The sequence below is a fragment of the Arachis ipaensis genome, chromosome B6, assembly GCF_059453495.1.
Source record: "Arachis ipaensis isolate K30076 ecotype BB chromosome B6, ASM5945349v1, whole genome shotgun sequence".
Taxonomy (NCBI): domain Eukaryota; kingdom Viridiplantae; phylum Streptophyta; class Magnoliopsida; order Fabales; family Fabaceae; genus Arachis; species Arachis ipaensis.
In genome coordinates, this window is record NC_142441.1 from 12038213 (window position 1) to 12059851 (window position 21639).

Sequence of the window (21639 nt, forward strand, 5' to 3'; positions counted from 1 at the left end):
AATAATGATTCAAACCAGTAACAACAGCAACATTCATAGATTAACTAACAACAATTATTCAACAATTATTGTTTAAAAAAAATTCCTAGGACTAGAAGCTAGAACAGAACAGAGCTGGCGGGGACAATTGACAAGATAATGGTTGACGCCGTGGAACAGAGCTGACACCGATAGGACAGTGGCTGCGTGACGGTGGTTGGAGGCGAGACCGGCGACGATGATTTCGACTTTCGAAGCTCAAACGGTAGCTGCACGATGGAGAAGAAAGGAAGTTGCGACGGCGGCAAAGGAGCAGCTCGATGACGGTAAGAAGAAGGAAAAGCTCGAAGTGAAAGAGAGCGCTAGGATGGAGCTGCGCGTTTTGGCTTTGGCGTTGTGGATGAGTAATGGACTAATGGTTAGGTTAGGATTCCTTAGTTCCATACAGTGCCGTTTTTGACAATAAAAAAATTGGCCAAATTCCAATTCGATTTGGTTGATCGATTTTTAAAAGTCTAATTTTGATTTTTTTTAATTTTTTTATTTTATTTTCTATTCAAATCATATTTGTCATTGGTTTGTGGTTTGATCGGCCGGTTACAACTGATTTTCAGAACCTTGATTAGAAGTAAGTATTTTGATTTGACATAGGTGAAGTGGCATATAAAAGAACAAAATTAAAAGTGTTTTGAAAGATAAAAATAAGAAGGGAGAGAAAGACACGATAGCCGGCCATGTTCTTCCATTTGAATTTTGATATTCTTTTTGTGGTTTTTGATGGATGCGATCTCAGCTCTCGTCTCCTTCCATTCTCTAAAAAGTTAAGACAACCTTTCTTCGTAGAATACACCGATAGCCACTCATTTTGGAAAACAAACACTACCTACATCACCACCCACAAAATTCACTCCATTATAATCTTCTTTGTATTTTTTATTGATTTTACTAGAAAATTAATTAAGAGTGTACTCAACTAATTAAAAAATAAAAATTTTATTATATAAAAAAAATAATTTTACTATCCTAATTTTTCGAATTTGAAAACTAAATATACAAAAATTTGACTTGATTTATGTTATAGTCGATCCTATAGATTTTTTCTTTTGTATTATTCTATATTCTGGGTGAAAATTCAGCATAGTATATACTATATATATGGAAGTAATAAGTAAGAATAATAGTAACAGGTAGGATTTTGGGGTATTGAGTTCGTTGCACATAAACGCACGCATCGTGACTTTGATAGCAACAGTTGTAGTAGTCTAAGTAGTACTGAAACTTGAAGGTACATAACGCTTTCAATATCTGTGACTGCACAATAACCTTAATTTCATAATTGAATCAATCACAAATAATATTATACTGCTGTAACATAATAATAATAATAATAATAATAACTCTCTCTCTCTTCTCCTCTTTTGTATCAGACACATTTACAATATCAGAAACAAAATTAAAAAAAAAAAAAGAAAAAAAAAGAAAAGGATTTACAGCACACAGAGATTGCGGGTCAGATGGAGGTGGCGACAAATTTTCTGACCCTAGGTTTGTTGAGATTGGAAAATGTGGGCACCGCCTTGCCTTAATAGCATTAGTTTTTACATGGTTTGTCCAAAAGCCAGTGAAAATCTAGTGTGGAGATCTTTGGTGTATAAATCTGAGGGCTGCTGAAAAGGTGGTTGGTGGTGGGTTGAGGCGCTACCGGTGGTGGTTTGGTGCCAGGAGGCGATGGTATTGGATTCATCTACATTTATGAAAGCTTCTGGTTTGATCTCGTCGTTGGTGGTGTAGATAGAAGGAGAAGGCAGTGTGATTGTGTTGTTGTTGGCGAGGAAGAAGGGGTTGATGTTGCTGTTAAGATATTCAGACCACTTATTAATGTCATCTACTTTTTGTGCCGCCTCTAGAGCAGTGGATTCTTGTCCCCAAGCTATGGTGCTGGTGCTATCAATGAAGCTGCTGCTTTCCCAATTGAGGGGTTCAGTGGTTGTAGCGGCAGGCTTCATGATCTGTGGTGGGAAAAGTGAAGTGAACATAGCGGAATTGAGGTCTGAAGATGAAGAAGTAGTGGCGGAGGTTGGTGTGAAGCAAAGAGAGGTTGGTGTTGTTCCATAGATGTTGTTGTTGTTGTTGTTGGTGAAGGAGAGGTAGCCCACGATATCATGAGAAGAAGAAGTAGTAGTAGTAGTAGTAGTAGTAGTAGGTGTATCTAGGAAGAGTGATGATGATTCCTGTTGAGGATGATTGTTGTCGATGGATGATGAATTTGGGTGGTCAGTGGTGGTTGATGGTTGATGATGGTGCTGCTTGTTGTCGTTGTTGTGGGATGAAGAGAGAGGTTGGTGAGTGTTAGGGTCAATCCCTCTTAGCCTGAGCTTCTTCTTGAGGCAGGAATTCCAAAGATTCTTGATCTCATTGTCAGTTCTGCCAGGTAACTGTGCAGCAATCTGTGACCACCTGTTACCAAGAAGCGCATGCAGCTCAATTATCAACTTCTCTTCCTGCTCAGAGAATGCTCCTCTCTTTAAATCTGGCCGCAGGTAATTTATCCACCTCAATCTGCAGCTCTTCCCGCACCTTTGCAGACCTGTATGTATGTATGTATGTATGTATGTCAATGTCATATATGATATGATATGTATGTATGTATGTGATGAATTAATTAGATATATACCGGCTAGTTTGGGAACGGAGCTCCAACATCCATGGCCATGCTTAGTGATGTAATTCAAGAGCTTCTCGTCTTCCTCGGGAGACCAAAGGCCCTTGCGAAGCTTCTGCTTGTAGCAGCAAGAGTGCCTTCCCATTTGGAGAGAGAGAATGAAGGGGGGTGAATGGACACTGCTATTATGCAATTTATATATCTCACTTTCTCACTCACGGGACATTCCACAATTTCAACGGCCCTGATTCAATGCAATGGATATATATATACACATATATACTTTGACTTGTATATGCATGGAATGTCCCACAAGAAACCCTCCATGCCCTCCTCTTCATACAATACAGTGAATCGAATCTTGTTGATAGCTATATCTTTATAAATATATTTATATCTGCTACTTATTTTCATCCCTCCCTACTACAAATAACCTTTTCACTTTTCACCCACCTTACCTTCTTCCTTTTAATCAATTACACTGCTCTATCTACATCCATCGTTATTAAGCTTTGATTTCAAAGAAATTATTTACTTACTTGTTTGCAAACTAGTATAAAAGTAAGATCATATAACTATCAATTTTAATTCTCTAAATTTTGAATTTTCATTTTAGAGGGTAAAGTGTGATTTCTCATCCTTAAATAATTTTTTTCTCATATTTTCTCAAATTCTATTTATGAAATAAATAGTAAAAGATGACACTTTATCCTTTAAAATAAAATTCAAAATTGAAAGGTTCCAAATCCTTTGAAATATAATATAATCATATATATATACTTCTTTCTATTTTAGAGAAGTGATTTGTTAACGGATTATACATGTTGGTTGTTTCACTGAATAATATAATTGACAAAATGAATGTTGAAGTAACATAATATGGCTCCATTCCTATATGATGACTAAGAGAGAGGGTCAAGAACGAACGAATTGAACTTGGATTATTGGAATTTGGGCTGTGTTTGTTTCTCAAAGAATTAGATAAGATATTGAAAATAAGATAAAAGATAGAGATACAGAATTTAATATTTTTATATTTTGTTTGATAATAAAATAAAATAAATTATATAAATCTAATTTATTTTATTTTTTTAAAAAAATTTAAAAATATATATAATTATAAAAATTAATAAAAATAATAAAAAATAAATTATATTTCTTATTAGTATTTTTGTGTCTTTCCTGTTAGAATAGATATAAAATATATTAATTCTGTTCATGTTTCATCTGTCAAACACTTCTTGTCTCAATGTTCGCCTTGAAGATGATGCTGATGATGATTAGTATTATTATCAAGTAGAGAAATCAAATAATTAAGGTTTGAGAGAGGGGACAAATGAATTTCTTGCGGAGGAGATAAGTAAAGGGCTGAGAGTGGCAATGTGTTTCAAAGAAAGTATGATGCAATAAATTCAAGATAATAACAGAAGGTTCCTCTAGGTTCTTTCTTTTGAGTTTCCTTTCATGATAATACTTTATATTTCCAAAACTCTACACCATTTTTCCTATTCTTGACAAAGATTAACTTTTGCTACAAAATTCACCTCCTCTTCTTTTTGGCTTCTAGGGATCATTTCTTTCAAAACCGTTATGATTTGGAAAAGGTTTCATTCTTTGGATAAACATACAAAATTAATCTTCACATCTCATCCGAGCCATCCAGGAAGTTAATTAATTATTAAGCTCATTTCAACCAACTATCCAAATGATTCATCATTTTTGCAATCTGAAAATTACGTGCCTTTTCCTTTAATTAAATGTGGACTTCTACAACTTTGATTTAAAACTTAATCATACAAATTAACGGCATCTGTATTGTATGTTTATATGCATATCATAGTGCCATAATAATGCAACTATATTGAAGCAAGCAGTTTTCAATAAGGATTTAGCTTCTTTAAGTAGTAGATTATTTCAATGGAAATCTTAATCATTGATCAAAACATTGCGTCATGTACATTTATGAATGTTTATCACAATATGATTCTTTTCTTTTTTTTAATACATTTTTTTTTTTATAAACAGATGTTTGACATCTTCCAGTTTTCTTGTTAATAATGTCATAATCCATCACTTTATAATGTTAAATTCTCTCAAAAATATATTTTTACATAATTATTATATTATTCAGGCTTAACCATGTACCTAAATAATGGGATTAAGAGTGGTTGATGATGAGGTGATTAATTAACAAACTTGACCTTTAAAGGATTACATTCACAAAATTAAATCATAAAAAGTTTAACTCATGTTAACAAAAATTAAAAAGATCAATTGAGTAATTAATGATACATTTTCTAATAATACTTCATCTAGTACTTAACAAAGAAACTATTAAATAAAAAAAACCTATTTAGTATTTTATGTGAATACATAAAAATCAATTTTTTATATCTTTGTAGAAATTTAATTTTAATGCACTGACAGTATAAAATATTTTACACAGTCATTTAATGGTATGTCTATTTTTTTTAGATGATTATTTATCTAATCAAAATAAAAAATAATTATTTTTACTAATGTATCATAATATAATAATTAAATACACGTATCAAATTAGTTTACACTGCATCAAAATTAAATTTATTTTTTAATTATTAGAAAGAATTACTAAAAAAATTTATTATTTTCAATATATATAAATTTTATAGATAGTAATATAAATGTGTGACAAAGATTACACAAGAGTAGTGAACTCACCCTCGACTTTAATATTTTACTAAATTACCCAGCATCTATGTGATCCATGCATTCGCATCATTCAGAAGCTTGCAGCCATATGATTGTTCAACAATATATTTAAACTATTTTACGTATACAATTGGCCGCAAATTAAATCTACTCTTATAACTAGGCATACGTTAAATTAGCTTAGGCTACACAATTAATAGTTATAAGCATAACAAAGAACATGAACAAGATCCAACTATATGAGAAAATTAAATAAAAAGGGTTTGGCACTTTGAAAATACTAGGACAGGATGGGAGACCAAAAATGATTAGACATAATTAATATAGGTGGTAGCTAGGCATTGCATAGGCAAATGATTACGAGACAAAGATAAAAATTTTATGGGAATTAAGATAAGAACATGCTTCATTAACGAATTTTTGGCTAAGGGAGGAGGACCTATATTATTATTCCTTTAACTTTCTCTAGGGACAACAAGCAAATCACTAAAGCAACTAACCCTCTCTATGTATGTCATTCCTTCATGACCTTTATGACTTTTCATCCTAAAAAGTCAACTTTAATTCGGCAATCCCCTTTAAACTATAATATATTCGTGTCATCAATGTAAGTAATGTAACAATAATAAAAAAATAAAGGGTTAATTAATTAATTTTTACTCTTTAGACTTGAGAGTTTAGGTGCTTAAGAAACTCAAAAAAATAATAAAATAATAAAATACACTAAATAAAAGAGTTAGTTAGTTATGTCACAAAATAGTTACTTTGTTATTGCTAGCTAACAACAGGACATGATCATTGATCGCTAGTAAAATGGTCAATTCCAAACCATAAGTTTCAATCATTTCAAAATAGAAAAAAAAAATCTTAGCTATAACTATAAGGTTCTTGGAATTGGAAACTGAAATAAAATAATAATAGTATATATAGTGCATTGTACAACGTAACATATATAATAAAATAAAATAAATTAAACATTTGGTTTGTCCTTCCGAGATGGCACAAATTGTACAATATTCTCTGCAGGTTATTCATGACATAGAAGCAGCCAAACTCGTAATTTGTCATCAAGTGCATATTTCATTATCATGGACACGTTCTAAACTGAGAAAAAAAGAAATTAAAAGTATCTTCACCTCCGAATATAATTAATTAATATAAACGATATTAATTAATATTGGTGTCTTTCTTGTGATAGCCTGTCTCTTTGTTCTGACATTGTGATTCCAATGGCCTAAGCCATGTTCTAATTCAACCCATCATGCAAAATTTAATTATAAATTATACTCCTCAACGATAACAATATAAGATGCCTGTAATCTCCATACCTCATAATGCGCTTCTAAGTTTATCTTATATATTTAATTAATTAATTAATTTAATTCTTTTTTTTTTCCCATATGAGCTGTTGAGAGAGAAGTCAAACTCCAAAGCATTCTTAAAATTAATTATTATTATTATTATTATTATTAGGCTACATTGCTTTTGCTGCATTTACACGTCTATAATATATGTCGGCCTCGTTGTCCTTTGGATATTCACAGCAAAATAATTAAATTAAATTAAATTAAATTAAAGCTGGTCAGCTATATAATTGAACCATTGTTTTCTTCTTCATCATGATCATCAAATGGCCGTTTTTAATTTTGTATCCTGAAAAATTAAAATTGAAAATTGATGTCTTTGTTTGTGGCAGCCATTCTCTGACTACAAATGATTGGAACAAATTATTTTATTTGAAATAACATAAAAACTTGTTAAAATGTTTAGCAAATAACAAACAAAAATGCGGTGCCAGGAGAGAAGCTAGGGTGGCGCCTTAAATCTTGTTAGAATATAAATTTGTCTATTAAACACGCATGTATGGAAGGATTGGTTCATGGTATCTCATGCTTAATTTTCCTTTCTAATTAATTTCTGTATATATATGTTATCTTATATAGTCACAGAAGATAGGAACCAATAAGCATGCCAAGTTAATTAGAGGCAGACAATAGTTGAGACAAATCTAATCCAAAATCACTTGATCATTTTTGCTGTGTATTTTGTCTCAAAATAAGCTGCTGAGCTGGCACTATTCTTTTAAGAAGGTTGAATTTGTACGCAAATATTAGCAAATTGAAAATAATAATAAACCTTATGGTCCCCCATAAGTTTATTCTGCAATGAAGGACTATGCATATCATATCATATCATATCATATATATATAAGAAAAAGTGGCATTATTATTGTTCTAATTGGAATATATATATACATGACATTAATCTGGGTAGGCCACACATAATAAAATTAAGCTTATTATTATTATGAAGGTCCAATGCATAATGCAAAATGAAAAATGGTGGGATTTTTCTTCGAAGTTGTTCTGGAAATCATTGATTACTATAGTTGAAAATGAATAGAAATAGCAATAATCTTGTCCTTGCTAAGGAGCCCCCCTCTCTCACATCAACTAACAGGGTCCATGGTCCTAGTTAGCAGAAAATCACTATTTTCATTATTATTGATACCCTTGAATTGACATATTAGAACACCTGCTAATAATAATACCTTTAAAAAATTATTCTAGTGTTTTAATTAAGACACAGCAAACAAATCTATTACAAAAGCTAGTGTAGACTACTTCAATGTTTGTTATTGGTAACAACCATAAATAAGAACACTTCAATTGGTAGTATTTATAATGAAGTATCATTTGTAAAACTAAATTATCTTCATATAAAAATTGCAATGGTTGCCAACTTGATGCATATAAATAACTAACAATTGGTAAGAATTGAAGTAGACACAATTGTCATCATTCTAACAATTGTAAAGGATGGCATCCAAGTAAAGCAAAATAAAGGTGTGATTTGAAAAGCTTAAAGACTTATAAGCATAATGTTGATGGGAAATAAATATGTATGTGAAGTGAAATTCATGAAGATAAGTGATGTTTGGATGATCATCATAATGAGCATTTTTGAAATAGAGGGAGACATAATCCATTTGCCCTTGAAAAAATTTAGATGCCCTTCTGCATTATCCTCTCCAAACCATAGCTTTAATTTTTCCTAATCTAATTCAGCAAGGGACAACTAATGGACAAGAAGAAAATGAAAAGCAAATTGTTATAATTCATTATTTCATTGTATGCAATAGTTAGCCCTTTGGAAATATTGATTAAAATAAACAACATGTGGAACTGTAGAAATAGTTGTAACCACTAACCATTTTCAAGTTAATTTGGAAAATCTTGGTCCTTTTCTCTGTCAAATCTATAAACAAAAACTACCATTTTTCATAGCCTAGTGAATTCTTAAGGGCCTATAAATACCAAACTGTCCCTAGCTCATGTTACAAATTAATCAGTGCAAAAAATTCTTACACAACTTTGTGAATAAATGAAACCTATGATTGTAGTTAAGTGATTATTAACAAATTCTTAGTATCATGAGGGAATGGAACAGAATTTATGAAGACCTTGCTAAGTTGGTCCATTAAGACTGATTGGAAACACAAGCACATGCACATTTCATATGTTTTTATTTTATTTGAAACAAACTTAATTGTCGCTTGTCTTGTCAAGGAAACAAAAGATGATGACATAAACATGAATGTCTTTTTCATGAAGTTGCTTTAGTTACCTGATATGGAAGATTAAGGGTTCAATTAAGTTAATCTATGGAGTCCAATTAAGTTAATCCATCCGGAAAGTGTTGATTGAGAGAGGAAGAATCAGCTTGAATAACAAGGCAAAATAATAGTTTTATTAATATCTTGGCGTATAATCCCATCAATTATAAAAAGGTTTGTCTGGTTGAAATGTTCCTTTGTACCCCATATTTGAATAATTACAATTTCACCTTTAGCTTTGTAGTGGGAAAATGATAGTCAACTTTATCACTACAATTACATGATTACTTTTAATTTTGGGAGAGAGCTTATGCCTCCACATGGACTATTTGAGATTCTAATTGGCCATTTTGTTACAGTGATTATGTCTTCTCAATCAATCTGATCTCAAACTTTTATTTGAGCCTTGGCAAAAATCCACAACACAATTTCATTACAAGGGTCTAATCAAACTCAAGAAAAGAACAACTAGTAGTGCCACTCATATAGTTACTTTATAATACAAACTCAATACATATTTTTAGCCAGCTACTACTTTATGTCCCTTGATCATCCATGACAATGACCTTTCTACACATAATCTCATCATCTAATTGATTGTTTTCATTGTGATTCCAAGTCAAGAATATCTATGCTACGGTTTCCATACTCTTCATATATCCATCTTACTTCATAGTTCATATATAAGTACCACCATTCACGTATCTCTACCTCTACTAAATAACTTAAACTTTTGAGACAAGTAATTTCTTAAGATCGGACAAAAAAAGTGATCCTTGAATACGGATGCAAACAAGTGGACATAATATATGGTAAATTTTCCAATCAACAATAGATTTCAAGGATGGGCTTGGCTTTGTTAATTAAGGATTTCCAAGCCCATATATTATTTGGGTCTTGACATGACATAGTCCATGTCTTAATGAGAGAGAGAGAGAGAGAGATTATGATGCTGCCACTTTTCTCCTGTTTCTATAACTAGTGGGAACTGGGAAGTGGGGTTAACATATTTATGCCATGGTCTCTTACCAAAAAACATGTAGATATTATTTCATTAAAGCCAAAGAATGATAATAAGATATCTGAGTGGAACATTAGAAAGATAGTTGAATATGTTTAGGCCACAAGAGGATGTACATGTAACATGTAATATGGTCTGTTCAAAGAGACTGAAATATCTGTGCTTCCCAAAGGTGTTATTGTGATGGCTCAACCTCAATCCTCTGTTCTGTGCTCTCTGCATTAGAACTTGCAGAGATGCTTATAGTAAAAATTATAAGTAAAAATTCAACATGAAGGGACATATTTATAGTCATCACTCACGCTTACTAGTCGAATTTATCAGTCACAAGGTTATCTTTTTTCGTGGCATCCACAGCTCTGCCGGCTGCTGCTGCTTCACACTACCAAGCAAAAACAATTACAAACGTCAATAATTGTATGACAGACAACAAACAATATTCAGGAAAATCACTTTCCAAGAAATATGTGTATGAGACCACAAGAAATCTTTCAGTAAAGACACCTGTTTCGTAGTCTGACTCGTCGAGTTACAACCATTGGTGTTCTGCATAATTGGCACTGGATCCTTTTGGTTAGATGCTGAAGCTGGATTCTCAGTTTCCGTAAGTCCTGCTGTTCCACAAGCATTTGGTCGTAAGGCTGGTGAGTTTGCAACAGGCTCTCCCTGATAAGAAAACATTGGAGCACGCGGCATAGTTGGAATTGGAAGTCCCTGGCTAGGCAGGCCAAACACTGGAGGATTTGATCTTCCCATCCCATGTAATGCAGAGGGTCCAGGCATAGGTGCAGCCGGAGGATGAGTTCTGTGCATTTGGGGCACCTGAACCATTGGGAATCTAGAAGGTCCACCATTCATGTCAGGCATACCCATTCCATAACCCATTCCCAACCCCATCTGCATGCCAACGCCCATCGGAGAAAAGGAAGCCATCGGTGGATGCATGTGCTGCATTCCTGCAGGTAACATCATTGTAGGCATATACAAACCAGCTCCCATTGACATAATCTGCATAAAAAATATCTGAATCAATCTTATGCTATCACTAAATCATGTATAATCTGAAAAGCTGGAGTTGCAGGGGAGAGAACTGAGAAAGAGTACTTGAACTTGGAGTTGAAGTGTTTTGAGATACTCGATTGCCTCATCCAGCATTGAAGCTTTGTCCACCTGATACAAACAAAGTCAGCTAAACCATTTATGAGGAAACTAGAAGAGATTTTACATATCGGTAACCACATGATAGCATCGGTGATAAGCAAAAGCCATTGATCACTACAATTAGTTTATGTTCAAGGTATTGAACTTTAGCCTCTTTTTTTTATGAATTTTAGCAAGAGGGCATGCTCGATATTCAATTTGAGAACTGAACCTTCCAAACAAAAGTGAAGCTTAAATATTGACATCTATTGCTGTCATTCTATAATATTTTTGCTTCAAGTTAAAATTCTTAGTGATAATAAATATTCTATTATGCTTATGAAAATTCTCTGGTCCGCATAACAAAAGTGAAAATGAAAGAGCAAACCTTATTGCAGTTTGGTATGAGATCTTGCAATGCACGCATCTTCTCATTGATCCTGTCTCTTCGCCTCTGTATAAGTAGAAGATCACAATGATAATCACACAGATCACAAGCAACAAAACATATGCTACAGATGGAAAATTTGTTGTTTATTTGCAACAGTACACAATTGGCATATGGTCTTCACTCACCCTTTCAGATAGATTATGTACTTCGGCTGAACGACTTCTCTTAACACCTCGTGTTGGACCTGCCTTTTTAACATCCACTGATTCTTCCTCAACATCCTATAAGTAAAAGAAATTTAATTTTTGGTTAATAGAGAATAACTGTCAACATAGGTAAGATAATAAGTAAACATGTATGGAAGTGCAATTCTAGAACATTAACTTCACTGTGGCACTCAGAGTCCTCAGTTTCTTGTCTTTTTCGCTTCAAACTTTGGTTTGGGTTGCCCGAAATTCTCTCTGCGCCATTGCCAGAGCAAACGGATGAAGAGGCTACTGCAGGCTCCATATTTTTTACAACAGCTTCCTCTCCTTTATTGGTACTTTCACAAAGAAGTAGATTGGAACTTTGATAAATCTTTGACACGTCTTCTTTTCGAGCAGGATCAGATTGCCTCAAAACAGTGGCATTCACTTCAAGAGATTTTGGCTCCAATTGCTTCAAATCAGCCTTAGAGGGCTCCAATTGCTTCAAATCAGCCTTAGAAGGCTCTACAACCTTCAGCTCATGCACAGCGGATTGTTTCTGACGTTCGCCACTAAAACCAGCTTTTGTTGATTCAGGAGGATTGCTTGCGGTCGCAGAAGCATCTTTCTTTTTGTTTTCAATACCATCTGATCTTGATGAAGACAACCCAATGTTCTGAAGATTAGCTTTCACAATAGCAGCAGGTCTAGCAAAATGGGAGAAGTTCATTATAGTGGAACTACTGCTGCACATAACCTGATCTTGCTTATCCAACTTTAACCCAGAAAAACCACTTGAAGCAGATGGGAAAATCTGAGTCAGTTCCCCACAAGGTACTTGATGAGCAGGGTTACTACCATTATTCTCGGTTATTTCTGATGCTTTGGACCTAACAGATGCAAATGATCCTTGACATTGATATGATGATGGTTGGCAAAATTGACTTGTGCTAGGTTTGGGTCCAGGGATCTCAATCTCTCCTCTAGCCATAACCGAAAAGTCCTTGTTAAGGATCCCTTGTTCTGAACCAAAAGCATGGCGCGCATAGTTCTTGTGAGAGTCCCTAAGTACCTGATTGGAATTGCTTCTTTTGTCCAACAAAGAGAGGTTATTTAAGGGAGGGATTTCATGCATGGTGACCCCAGAGAGTTCATGTATGAAATCAGAACCATAGTCATGTGGCAAAGATTCATCCATTCCATAATTCAACCAATGTATCACGTCTTCGTCTTCAGCAGATGGAGCCGGCATTCTAATCTCATTGAGTCCACTTTCTGAATCCCCAAACTTCCCCATCCTCATCATATTAACATTATTTGTACCATTACCATATCCCACTACATCCCTATGTTGAAGACCCTTGGGACAATGAGATGTTAAACTCTTACAAGTTGGAATCTTTCTACCTCTACTACTTGACTGACCCTGCATTGAAATCTGACCATTTTCCCAAACAAGTTCATAGAAATCACTCTCTGGTCTGCATTCAATTCAATAAAACACAAATACAAACCAAAAGGGTGAACAACAAACATCTAATCAAGTGCAATTCAGACATGAACATAACTTAATTGAACTTACGCGGTTGAATGATCAGGTGCACTTGTGCTATTGATCTCTTTAGAACAATCAAGCTTCTCCTTGGCCTTGCGGTACAACTCATGCAGAGGCATCATGAATTGAAGGATTGTGATGTAAAAAAAAAGGGACTTTTAAGTTTTAAGAACCAAGGAACTGAGGCACTAATAATAATATTGTGATTGTGGCTTCCGACATAATACTATACTATGATAACTGGGAACCACCTTCGACAACCCAAACAATAATACATGAAAGCTTGACGCAAGCCCCACTACTACACTGTGAGAAACAACCTACGCTAATTATGACTATAAAAATATGAAAAGATAAATAGAAACAACAGTGATAATTTTTTGCCCCAAGTATAATCTTTCTTTTTAATGGGCACAGTCCTTATCAGGAAACAAAAGCTATATATATAATACAAAATTAATAATAGAGAAGAGGATCAGTCAAACAAATTCTTTTAATGGCTATATCATCCACAAAACTTGTCAAATAAAGTAAGGACCATGTCACCAATTTAAAAAGATTCGATCTTATTATCATTATTATTATATATTATACTAGTATATTAAACACTAATCAGCGTCCGGTTCTGAAAACTCCAATAACAAGTGAAGCTTCAGAGCAGAGAGCACCCAGCAAGCTGCGAGTAAAAATCCTCAACTGGGTATCAAAAAAGTAACAAAATTTGGTGTAAAGAACAAAAATTTCTAGTCCAAAGGAAGAGTTCTAATTTGAGTGATTGAAGGTGCAAAGTGGGAGTTCTTGAGTGTGTGAGAGCTCAGAAGAAGAGGAAACCAAAATATTGGGAGAGAAACAAAGGAAGAAGGAAGCGAAATAGTTGGAGAAGAAAATTGAGGAGTGAATAGTGATCATCACTCGTCAACACGACCAAATGCAAGTGTAATGGGGACACTCTCAGAGTCAGAGAGGAGAGAAGAGAAGAGGAGAGAGAATTAGAAATGGAATTGATTCAGGTTGCTTTCTAACCATGGTTAAGTGTTAACCCCTCACTAACCTCGCTTGGTTAATAGTTAAGTTCCTTGCTGTTTTCTGCGGGCCCTTTCCTCACTTCAAAATTTTGGATTAGCCTCTTCTCATTCTTGCTGAAGAAACTACACCCCAAAAAGCTTGTACATGTGTTTAAAATTTTAAATTCTATTAAATCTAAATAGTTGATAAAATGAAAAGGGGTATTCTATTATACAGATTGAAGTGGTATAGAGAGAGAAAATAAATTCTTTTTATAATTATTTTTTATTATTTTATTTTTATTCAAAGTGTGGGTTCTATCTTTTTCAATCTCTCTTTCATCCTATAAAAAGAAAGATCTGTAAACTTACATTTTTACCATATAATTCACCAAATAAAAAATATTCTCTAGTTTTAGATGCTTGGTTAGAGAAGCCAAATTCCAAAGTTAACAGGGGCATATCTTTTATTTTTCACATTTTTAGTGTGCTAAAATTTTACGTATAGTTATTTTTATTTGAGAATAGTTAGATGATTTGACTGTAAATCTTTATTTTTTATTATATAACTCTTTATTAATACGGTATAATTAAAAAACTAAAATTTGTGTCTTTTTAGGTAACAAAAAATATTAATATCATATAATAGATGGGTGAGGATCGAATAATATAATAATAAGAGTTATGTTACGTGTACATTAAAATCAGTCACCAAAATTAGCTACTAGTATAAAATATATACTTGTTATGGCCTGACCCAAGCAGTTTACGGGAGCAATACCCGACCCGAACGGTCGGGGGTGAGACGCTCAGATTCCGACCCGGACACGCATCCATGACAGCTTCGCCACAGTGCAAGGGAAGCCTCGAAGAAGGTGGGCCTGTCCCTGCAGGGCCTACCTCTGACACGGTATATATGGGGAAGGACCTACCCTTCCCTCACGGTACGTCACATGCCAATCTCCCCCTTTTTCGCTTGCACACTTGACTGACTAGAGCGTCGGAGTGTCTTTGCAGGTGACACCCCCTTTCACATTTGAAGAGCTCGGGACCTCGCCTACTCCCAATCCGGAGACGTACGACCAGACGACTTCTCCTTCGTTGACTAGGATACTTATCCGATCCGTTCGGTACCCGACCTACCAAACAATACTGAAATACAAATACATATTGAAAATAAATTAAACCTCACATGTATTTGTATACAATATATTAGTGACTAATTTTAGTGACTGATTTTGATGTCATTTTTATAATAATAAATATGTTTGTCCAGAAAAAAAAAAAAAACTAAATTTTCTTTTTCCCCATGAACGAACATGCAAGAATCTTTCTTCATAATTTCTGTGGTTGTTTTGTTAGGTTATTGCCCTAAATGGCGAGTAGATTTGGCATAGTGCTATGACCAGAATTGGATGAGAAGCGTCTACGTCCCTACTCAATGTACTTGAAAGAAAGAAAGAAAGAAAGAAAGAAGGATCGGAGAGTGCATGTTTCGTTGATGATGCTTACATTTCATGGTTCACTCTTTTGTATATATTATCTTTGTAATTAGTTTGGTAAAGGTTTGGCGTTAATAATTGTGGTGGGTTCATTGTTTTGTGTGAGTGCATCTATCTCTCTATCTATAATTCAACGTAACACAGCAAAATCATGTGTGCATAATTATAACCTGTATGGACGGTTGGCCCATCTTTGCACGGATAACCTTTATTAAATAATAATAACAAAGATTTGCTTTAAATTTCAAAAACCGGGGCTTAACAAATTAATAAAATCATTGACATTTATGCATCTCAATCCTTGTTAATTAATATATTGTAAGCAATTCAAGCTTTGCAATAATCATGGAGGCTCTCGTGTCCTTTTTCCTGATTCCCTCTCTTTTTTTTCCCCTTTTGTGATGAGCTTTTGATTTGTTGTTAAAAAAAAGGTCCCAACACAATCATTTAAAATTAAGGACATGATTAAATATCAAATACTACAAGGTTAGAGAAAGTTTTGATAATTGCGTACCATATTATAATACTAATAAATAATAATTGTCTAATAGGCAAATTTTAATTCTGGACATTATATTACATATTTATCCATACTATACACTTACATACCCAATATTTTTAAAGTGTTTTTATCTACCACTTAGTCTTGTCAAAATTTAAATTCAAATACAGTGTATTAAAAAACATGCTAATATATCATCTTAACTCCATTTCAGCTATGCGGACACTTTCAACTTTAAAATATGAGATAAAGTAGGACCACCTAAACAAATTAAAGAAGCCTGCCAAGAAGGGATAATTAATATATAGATCTGAATTAGGGAATAAATTAAGTATAAGTCAATGAGATATATATCAACTTAAGTATTTGTATGTTTGCTTGTCCTTTAAAAGGAGAGCAACTAATATTTATGATATGTTTTATTTTTAAGAAAACGATTCGGTGCATAAATATAACACAGGATTTAAAAAAAATTACATCCAAAAAATTTAATTAAGCTTAATCTAAGAAAAAGTAAAAATTTATTTATATTTATTTTTATATAAAATTAATAATTACAAATTATTAAATAATAATTTAATAAAATATATTAAATTATCTAACTATTTTTAAATATTAACTTCACATAAAAATAATTAGAGATGAGTTTTCAGTTTTAGTTTTTTTTCTTTTCTAAATTCTCGAATAGCTAAGTTTGACTTATAGTATCTTTGGATAAATTATTATTTTGATCATCATCCTTTCGGTTAAATCTTAATCTGATCCTTAATTTTTTAAACGCGTTATTTTAGTTTAAAAAAATTTTAAACTAACTCAATATTACCTTACTATTAAATTTGATTCGAATAATTAATAAAAATTTTTTATATTAATAATCATTAGTTGGTTAATTTTATTTACATACCGGAAATCGATTATTATATTGAATTTTAAATATGCTAATTATGGATTTAGATTCTCTAAATTTTGAACTTCATTTTAGAGGGTAAAGTATGATCTTTTACCCTTAAATAGTTTCTCTTTCATATTTACTCTTAATCCCACCTATAAAATAAATGGTGAGAAATCACACTTTATTCTCTATAATGAGAATTCAAAATTTAGAGGATCCAAATTCGCTAATTATTCGTGTCAAATTTAATTATAGAACAATATTAAATTTATTTAAAATTTATTAGAACTAAACTAAAACGTTTAAAAACATCAAATTAAAATTGAGAAATTCTCCACATACAAGCGTTTTCCCATACAAGTCATACAAGTCATTTATTTCTTTTTCTTTTTCTTTCTCCATGCCTCCTCTTTTTCTTCTCCTTCTTCTTCTTCATTTTTGAAGTGTTTCATCTTCATCGTCGTATTTCTCCTCGTTCTTCTTTTGATTTTGCAATATTATGTATTTTTTTCTTCTTTGTTTGATTTTTCCTCCAAAAAAGAATTATGAGAATATAAAATAAGAAAATAAAGAAAAAGAAGAAGCAGCAGAAGATGAGGAGGAGAAAAAGGAAGAGTTTTGAATTATGCATAAGATGTACTTCAACAAATTTTGGGTGTATTTTTTAAATTCTTTGGGTGTATTTTTGTAATCCTTTGGTGTATTTCTGTAATCCTTTGCGTGTATTTCTATAATCGTTTGAGTGAATTCCTATAACCGTTTGGGTGTATTTCTATAATCAGTTAGGTGTATTTCTGTAATCGTTTGGGTGTATTTCTGAAGTTTCATTATCTTCAAAACGATTTCAAAACTTGATTTCAGAAATAATGAAAATCGAAAAAAAAAACGAAACAAGAATACCAGTGATAAACGTAAATAAAATAACGAATGAAAAAGCAAAGAGAGAATGCACAAAAGAGATCAAATTTGGTAAGAAACTCGTTTTCATGGAGGAAGAAGAAGAAGAGTAGGAGAAGAAGGAGGAACACAAAGCATGCCATAAAAATCGTATATGGATCAGCGTACTTTTTGTTAAGTTTCTCCCAACTTATATGACTTATAATCCAAATGACTTCTACGTAGCACTTCTCACTAAAATTTAGTCTAAATATTAGAAACTAAAATAATAATAACTTCTTTTATCATATCATTACAAGGTTGGTTAACTTATGTAAGTGATATTTATTGACATAAAACAATAAGTTAAGACGGCGTCGATGAACGTCTGAATAAGAGTGATTCAAAAAGTTTTCAGAAGAGCATAATTCCATCATTTACATACATTTATAATTTTTTTTAAAATTCGTCCTTAATAGAAAAAGGGCAAAAAAGAAAAAGATAAAAAAAAAAAGGGAAAAGATGCTAGTTTTTGCGGCAAATAAAAATGGGGTAGATGAAGACTACAAGAGGAGTGGGTGGAGCCCATGAGAGATGGGCAGCGTCCACTTGGAGGCATTCTGAGCCCCAAGCCCATGTGGGCCCACATTTTGTAGGGCACTTGGCACCCTTGAAGCATATGCAAATGCAAAGGTTCCCAAAAGATTAGATAGGGACGGAGACGGTGTTGAGTTGAAGAAAGAAACTCTGATCATTCGGCGTGGATTTCACGTGCATGGTTGAAATTCACGTGACTCTATTTCTCTCCTTTCCAACTCGGATGGATGGATATATGCGCCACTGCCCTCTGCCACTCTCTTCTCTTCTTTTTCTGGCTCCTCATTTTCATCAAATCACTTGTACTTCCACACCCACAATGTCAGAACATGTTTTTCCATCAACATAGATACACTACAACAACATTCTGCTAATATCATCATCATCATGTAAATAATTAAATATAATATTCCTACATCATGTTTGTGAGGTCAATTCAAGGTGTGCTGCATGCTCATCTATTTAAGTCTTTGTTATTATTAGCTCTCATTTAGTGCCATCAAATTCAATATTCCTTCTTGGCTTTTTCTCATCTTTGCATTAATAAGCATGCACATAGAACAATTAGCTCGCCAATGCTTGCTTTATCTGCGCAAGTAGTTCTACACATTTTGAAGATTTCACATTCTTCCTTACAAAATTTGAATCCAACCAACAGCTAATAATTGTTTTGATTCTTCATGTCATTGCTTACACAGCTAAAAAGAACAACACTCTACGCAAATGGGACACTTGAAAAGTATAAAATGTTAGAATTTTAGATAATTCTATGATGAAGAGGTTTTTGTGTGAAAAGAATAAAATAAGATATAATTTGTTAAAAAATTAATAAAAATAAAATAATACATTCTCTTAAATAAGTATTTAATTATCTATTAAAGAAAATCTTTATTTTTTTTTACCATTTTTTTTTCTAAAGTTTTTATTGTAATTATTGCAGCTGATTAAAAACTTATTAGTTACTTACATAACATTTTCTTTTAAGAATATACTTGAGTTATACCTAAACTCTATTACTCCCACAAGTAAAGGGTAAAAGTACTAAATACTTTAGCACGCCAAAGAGAGGGTAGACAGTTTTATTCTTTATCCCTTCAATCAGTATTTCTAAAAAAATTAAAGGAATATTCTTTTGGGCATGTAAAAGTAAGATTATAATGAGAAGCAAAAAAAATTTATTCTATTCTGTTCTTTCACTTTTTATTTCTTCTATTTTCTCATTTTGACTCACTATTTGAACACATATTCTGTCTTTGATGGAATATTAAAAGACCATGCAAAGACACAACCTCTAGAAATTACCCATCTATTCTAACTCACTATATGAATATAACCCGCCAGCCACCCCTCTCAGTAAAATACATAAGAAATTGTTTTTCCAAACTCTCTCGAATATCCAAGCAACAATAAGAGAGATACAAATTAGAGGTAAAAGAAATGAAAAGAAAAATGGTCATAATCTTATGAATCATGATAGAGGATAATGTTAATAAATGGATTGGTTGGGTAAATGATTAAAGAGGAGGAGAAGCTGATAATGTATTGTAGTCTACTAGACACTAGTCTTTGACCCTAATAAATTGGACTTAAATACGAAGTTACTGCTTTACAATTTCTGCAGACAATTTATGTCTGCTTCTTTGCAGTTCTGCACATGACAGCCATTCCCATGTAACAACCACGGATTTTTAAAATACTAAATCTTAAATCCTTGCATGCGCAGCCAACAACACAGAACTGAGCAGGTGTTATCACTTATCAGCACTCTAATCTATGGTGCTATGAAACAACTAAACAAATATTCCGGTTGTCTCCTTACACATATATATACACGGATAATGCTAGGTAAACAAAAAAAAACAGCTAGAACTTACTTTATTTAACATTAATTAATTATCACAGCAATTAATGAATGCTAAATACGGTAAGTTATGGCTATTTTTGGCTGATTTTCTTTGGTTACCAAACATTTTCGAATAAAAAATTATATATGTATTATTGTACATAAGTATATATAAAAAAAAGGAATGACATGCATTACTGAAGACTGAAGAGAGAAACATCAGCATGGTAGCAATTATGTAATAAAATGCTAAAAAACTGTCATTTTAAAAATGACGAAGTGCCCGTATGCACGTTGTTATATATATTTTCCTGCCCATAACGCTTTGATGATTGCAATCAAAGGCAAATAAATATTAAATAACTCAATTCAAAACAAATGACAGAAGCTGGTCAGGACACCTAGTACAATGCCATACTATCAACGATCCATGAGGAAAAACATAGGAAGAAAAATCTGAAAATATTTTTTGAGCTGTCACGCTAATACTAGGGGTCTTCGCGGTGCGGTTTGGATTGGTTTTGAGTAAAAAATTTATCGATTCCAACACTAACTTTGCTTGCGGTGCGGTTTGAATATGATGTTTTTTTAAAAAAATCCGATCCGATCCGATCCAATTTCAAGCGGTTTGGATTGGATTGGATATGCGGTTTTATAAATTAAAAGAATTAAATACATATAACAAGTCTCAACATCAAATTTTAAATAATCAATAATGACATAACAAATTTCAACAATATCTTAAAAAGCCAACGATAACATAACAATAGAAATAAAATTATAGGTTAGTTAAAAATAAATAAATAAATAACATTTCGAACATAAAATATTTATTAAATAATAATAATACATGAATAATATGAAAACGTATAAAAAATTGAACATGTTATAAGTATAATTGTAAATATAATAATAAAATAATATTATAGCATATTGTGCTGTTTGGATTGGATCGAATCGGTTATGAAAAGTAAATCCAAAATTCGATCCGATCCAATGGTTTGCAAAAAATAGAATTCAATCAAATTCGAATTAGTGTGGTTTTAATCGGTTTTCAATTTAGATTGGATTAGATGGGCGATTTAATTTGGATCGGTTTAAATTTGAACATCCCTAACTAGGACAGTCAAAAGTATTGGTGGGTCGTTAATCAGCAGTGACACCAAACGTAAGAAATAAA

At 32.6% G+C, this 21639-nt stretch overlaps 2 protein-coding genes across 4 annotated transcripts; both read right to left on the reverse strand.

Annotated features, from left to right (window-relative positions):
- Positions 1–1291: 1291 nt before the first annotated feature.
- On the reverse strand, positions 1292–2881 carry MYB86 (myb domain protein 86). The gene is made up of 2 exons (XM_016350160.3): positions 2654–2881; positions 1292–2566 (listed from the first exon to the last, which is right to left on the reverse strand). The coding sequence occupies exons 1-2, from the start codon at positions 2784–2786 to the stop codon at positions 1578–1580; spliced, it is 1122 nt and encodes a 373-aa protein (XP_016205646.1). The 5' UTR covers positions 2787–2881; the 3' UTR covers positions 1292–1577.
- Positions 2882–9973: 7092 nt separating this feature from the next.
- Positions 9974–14208, reverse strand: LOC107645992 (transcription factor PIF3). 3 transcript variants are annotated; one of them, XM_088490101.1, is made up of 9 exons: positions 14058–14175; positions 13271–14005; positions 11885–13169; positions 11686–11781; positions 11498–11563; positions 11074–11139; positions 10474–10977; positions 10272–10351; positions 9974–10185 (listed from the first exon to the last, which is right to left on the reverse strand). In XM_088490101.1, exons 2-8 carry the CDS (start codon positions 13363–13365, stop codon positions 10277–10279), a joined length of 2187 nt encoding a protein of 728 aa, XP_088346227.1. In that variant the 5' UTR covers positions 13366–14005; positions 14058–14175; the 3' UTR covers positions 9974–10185; positions 10272–10276. The 3 variants fall into 3 exon arrangements, with proteins under 3 accessions (XP_088346227.1, XP_088346225.1, XP_088346224.1); XM_088490099.1 differs by having other exon boundaries at positions 13271–14208; XM_088490098.1 differs by having other exon boundaries at positions 10064–10351; positions 13271–14208.
- Positions 14209–21639: the final 7431 nt, after the last annotated feature.